The sequence below is a fragment of the Verticillium alfalfae genome, genomic scaffold, assembly GCF_000150825.1.
Source record: "Verticillium alfalfae VaMs.102 supercont1.8 genomic scaffold, whole genome shotgun sequence".
NCBI lineage: Eukaryota > Fungi > Ascomycota > Sordariomycetes > Glomerellales > Plectosphaerellaceae > Verticillium > Verticillium alfalfae.
Window position 1 is genome coordinate 1,536,765 of NW_003315031.1, and position 4,234 is coordinate 1,540,998.

At 61.6% G+C, this 4,234-nt stretch overlaps 2 protein-coding genes across 2 annotated transcripts in view; both read left to right on the forward strand.

The window, feature by feature from the left end:
* VDBG_06894 (eukaryotic peptide chain release factor subunit 1) overlaps positions 1-416 on the forward strand; it is a gene marked incomplete at both ends in the record, with an annotated part of 763 nt that extends 347 nt beyond the window's left edge. Inside the window, one exon of the mRNA XM_003003286.1 lies at positions 27-416. Coding sequence (XP_003003332.1) covers positions 27-416 — 390 coding nt within the window. The remainder of the gene's footprint in view (positions 1-26) is intronic.
* Positions 417-1,411: 995 nt separating this feature from the next.
* VDBG_06895 (tetratricopeptide repeat protein) overlaps positions 1,412-4,234 on the forward strand; it is a gene marked incomplete at both ends in the record, with an annotated part of 3,446 nt that continues 623 nt past the window's right edge. The window contains 3 exons of the mRNA XM_003003287.1: positions 1,412-2,662; positions 2,724-4,011; positions 4,074-4,108. Coding sequence (XP_003003333.1) covers positions 1,412-2,662; positions 2,724-4,011; positions 4,074-4,108 — 2,574 coding nt within the window. The remainder of the gene's footprint in view (positions 2,663-2,723; positions 4,012-4,073; positions 4,109-4,234) is intronic.

Consider the following 4,234-nt stretch of genomic DNA (forward strand, 5'->3'; position numbering starts at 1 on the left):
ATTCCCGCATCTGCTACGGCATCGAGGACACGCTCAAGGCCCTGGACCTCGGCGCCGTCGAGACGCTCATCGTCTTTGAGAACCTCGAGATCACGCGCTACGTCCTCAAGGACAGCGAGGGGGCCGAGATTGTCATCCACACGACCAAGCAGCAGGAGACGGGCGACCGCTCGCAGTTCATGGACAAGGCCACCGGCCAGGAGATGGACATTGTGAGCCAGGAGTCCTTCCTCGAGTGGGTCGCCGAGCACTACAAGGATTTCGGCGCCACGCTCGAGTTCGTCTCGGACAGGTCGACCGAGGGCAACCAGTTCGTCAAGGGCTTCGGTGGCATCGGCGGCCTCCTCCGCTACAAGGTCAACTTTGAGCAGCTGGCCGATTTCGACGATGATGATGATGATTACTACGATGATTGACCGACCGAATCCCCTAGCGGGGGATCGACCCAAGTGTCCACGTCCCTGCCTGATGACGGGAAGGAGTGCAACCTGGGCGCCAGCGAGCCCGAGCCAGAGCCAAGCACCAGTGTCGCGCGTCGGAGCATGACGACTGGGTCGCGGAAGCGGCTGGCCTCGGGCTACCAGACGGCGCGCCCGAGCCCGCTCCGCACTGTCATGATGGCCACTTGAGTCACGAACAGCGAGATTGGAGGTGAGCCGCCCCCTGGCCCTTGACGCAGGCAGATGACCTTGGCCCGGCGAAGGAGCGAGCTGACTGACATGGCTAGATGCGTCTGCCTCTTTCGGCCAGTCGAGAAAAGCCACATGCTTTCGCCGCAAGCGACTGATGGGAAGGGGGGGCGCGGTTGGGTTGACGATGATGTCTGCTTAGACTAGCCGCGTCATGATTTAAAAAAAAAAAGGGGGCAGCTAGGAAGATAGACCAGTCGTCTGTGCATTACAAAGTGTTTTGACTCCGAGTTGTGTCCCGCATTTGTGTGATGATTTGGTGAGACGGCAGAGTGGCGTGCTTGAGGAGTGATTGTTTCGTTTTGGTGGGCAGCATGAGTGTGCAAGCTCTTCCTCTGCGATGCTGGCAGTCACGGAGAACCACGCAAAAGTCTGGCGATCGATGATCAGAATGACCGAGTGAATGAAGCAAACTACAGATAGTGCAGTGCGAGATGTCGTTTCCCTGAGACCGATCGTACTCAGAAGAGACCAGCCGCCCAGCTGCTCATTTCTCCCTTGGTCCCTGCACACATCTTGGTGCGCACAGACCAACACAGACCAGTAGCCTCGCAGCCTCACAACCAGGAACCTCAACTTTGAAAGCCAAAGGAAGCTAGAGCAATCATTTCCTCTTGCTTGCTCCCAGCTCCCACACACTGCATCCTCGACCATCCCCCATCTCCCACCGGACGACCGAACGCATCTCACCACGCCATGCGCTGAGATACACGCGCCTCACCATGTCGACACAGCGCAACGGCACGTCCAACGGCGCCAATGGCGCCTACGCGACGCCCACGAGCAAGCGCTTCTCCGACATTCCCTCTGCGATCGACGTGCCCGTCCATGGCGAAGCCGAAGACGAAGCCGTCGAGATTGACCTCGAGGCCCTCTTCGATGATCCCACAGAAGTCTGCACGCTGCTGGAGAACGAGCGAGCGGCACGCACATATTGGATGACCGTGGCCCTCGCCTACGCCAAGCAGAAGAACATCGACCATGCCATCGAGATGCTGGTCCGTGGCGGCAATTCCATGCGCGACAACACCCCGCGAGAAAAGCTCAGCCTCATCGGATGCCTGTGTTGGATGTACCTGTGGAAGGTCCGCGAGGCCCCGCGCCTGCCCCCCGACGGCGTGCCGGCGAGCGAGGCCAAGACGAAGGAGCACTACCTTCAGCTGGCGACGTCGACGCTCAACGACGCATCACGCATCAACCCCGCGTTCCCGCCCTTGTTCCTCGCGCGCGGTGTTCTGCAGCTGCTGCGCGCGTCGCTGCAGATCCCCAAGGCCACCGGCCTCGGCAAGCTGGACAACGAAAAGGCAGACCTGCTGCGGGCGGCGCTCAAGGCGTTTGAGGACGCCATTCGCGTGTCGCAGGGCAAGAACATGCTGGCCGTCATGGGCAAGGCGAGGGCTCTCTTCTCCCTCGGCAAGTTTCCCGAGTCGCTCGCCTGCTACCAGGAGGTGCTCAGCAAGATGCCCGATCTCGTCGATCCCGACCCGCGAATCGGCATTGGCGCCTGCTTCTGGCAGCTGGGGTTCAAGGACGACGCGAGAAGCGCCTGGGAGCGCTGCCTCGAGATCAACCCGGACCACAAGGTCGGCAACATCCTGCTCGGCCTCTACTACCTCGACGCAAGCGGCCACGTGCCGACAAACAGCCCCGACTTCATCCGTCTCTACAAGAAGGCCATGACCGAGTACACGCAAAAGTCCTTCAAGCTCGACAAGAACATGCCCCTGACCTGCGCCACCTTCGCCAACTACTTCCTCTCCCGCAAGCAGCTGGGCACCGTCGACACGCTCGCGCACAAAGCCATCCAGTACACCGACGTCAACGCCATCGCCAGCGACGGCTGGTACCTCCTGGCCCGCAAGGAGCACCACGAGGGCGACCCCAGCAAGGCGTCCGACTACTACCGCCGAGCCGACGATGCCAGGGGCGGTGCGGACCCGCGGCTACCTGCCCGCCAAGTTTGGCGCTGCCCAGTAATCCGTTAAGAGGGGCGACCTCGCGGAGGCCAAGCTGACGCTGGAAAAAATGGTCCAGCAGTCCAAGCACCATGAGGCTCTGGTCCTCCTCGGCACGCTCTACGCCGAAGAAGTGTTTGCGAACCAGGACCTGGACGCCAAGGAAGACAAGTCGGCCGAGACGAAGAAGGCCATTGGGCTCCTGGAGAGCGTGCGCGGCGCGTGGCGGGACTCGAAGAAGAATCTCAAACCCGACGCGGCCGTCCTGCTCAACCTCGCCCGCCTCTACGAGGCAGAGCACCCCGACAAGGCGCTGCAATGTCTGCTGCAGGTCGAGCAGCTCGAGATGGACCTTGTCAGCGCGGCAGACCGGCCGCCACCCGAGACGGACGAGGCCGAGACGAAGAAGGCTCTTCGCAGGTTCCTGCCGCCTCAGCTGCTCAACAACATTGGCTGCTTCTACTCACAGTCGGAGAGGCACGAGCAGGCCAGCGAGCTGTTCGAGGCGGCGCTGGACGCGTGCATGAAGCTCGGCGAAAAGGACGAAGACGCCGACGTCGACGCGCTCGTCACGACCATCAGCTTCAACCTCGGCCGCAGCTACGAGTCCCGGGGCATGCTAGACGATGCCGTCAAGGTGTACGAGGAGCTCCTCAAGCGTCACGACGACTACACAGATGCCCGCGTTAGGCTCGCGTACATCAAGCTGCGGAAGTTCCCTCACAAGGAGGGCCCCGAGGCCGTGTCCAAGCTGTACAAGGAGAACGCGAGGGATCTGGAGGTGCGCGCTCTCTACGGCTGGTACCTGGGCAAAGTGCCGTCGCGGAAGAGGTCAGGCAACATCAACGAGGACGACGAGTTCCGTCACTACAAGCACACGCTCCGCGACCACGACAAGCACGACCGCTACGCGCTGGTCGGCGCCGGCAACCTGCACCTGCTGACGGCGCGCGAGATGCGGCGCGACAGCGACAGCGACAAGGCGAAGCGCAGCGCCATGTACACCAAGGCGGTCGAGTTTTTCGAGAAGGCGCTCTCGCTGGACCCTCTCAACGCCTACGCCGCGCAGGGCATCGCCATCGCGCTGGTCGAGGACAGGAAGGACTACAAGACGGCGCTGGGCATCTTTGTCAAGATTCGCGACACGGTCAAGGATGCGCACGTGTTTGTCAACCTCGGTCACATCTACGCCGAGCTGCGGCAGTACTCGAAGGCTCTCGAGAACTACGAGACGGCGCTGTCGAAGGAGGGCAAGAGCAACGATCCTGTCATCCTGGCGTGCTTGGGCCGTACGTGGCTGAACAAGGGCCGCTCGGAGAAGAACCTCGACGCGTACAACCAGGCACTGTCGTATGCGAAGAAGGCAAGTCACATACGAAAAGGGCGCGCATGCATCTCTACGTCATGACGGCTAACATTTTTGTCACAGGCTCTCGAGGCTGCGCCGGAGCAGGTGCACTACAAGTTCAACGTGGCTTTCGTGCAGATCCAGCTGGTGTCGACGATCTACCTGCTGCCGGAGACGGTCCGCGTGCTGCAGCAGCTGGTGGACGCGCAGGAGGGGCTCGAGGCTGCCATCTCGGTTCTCGA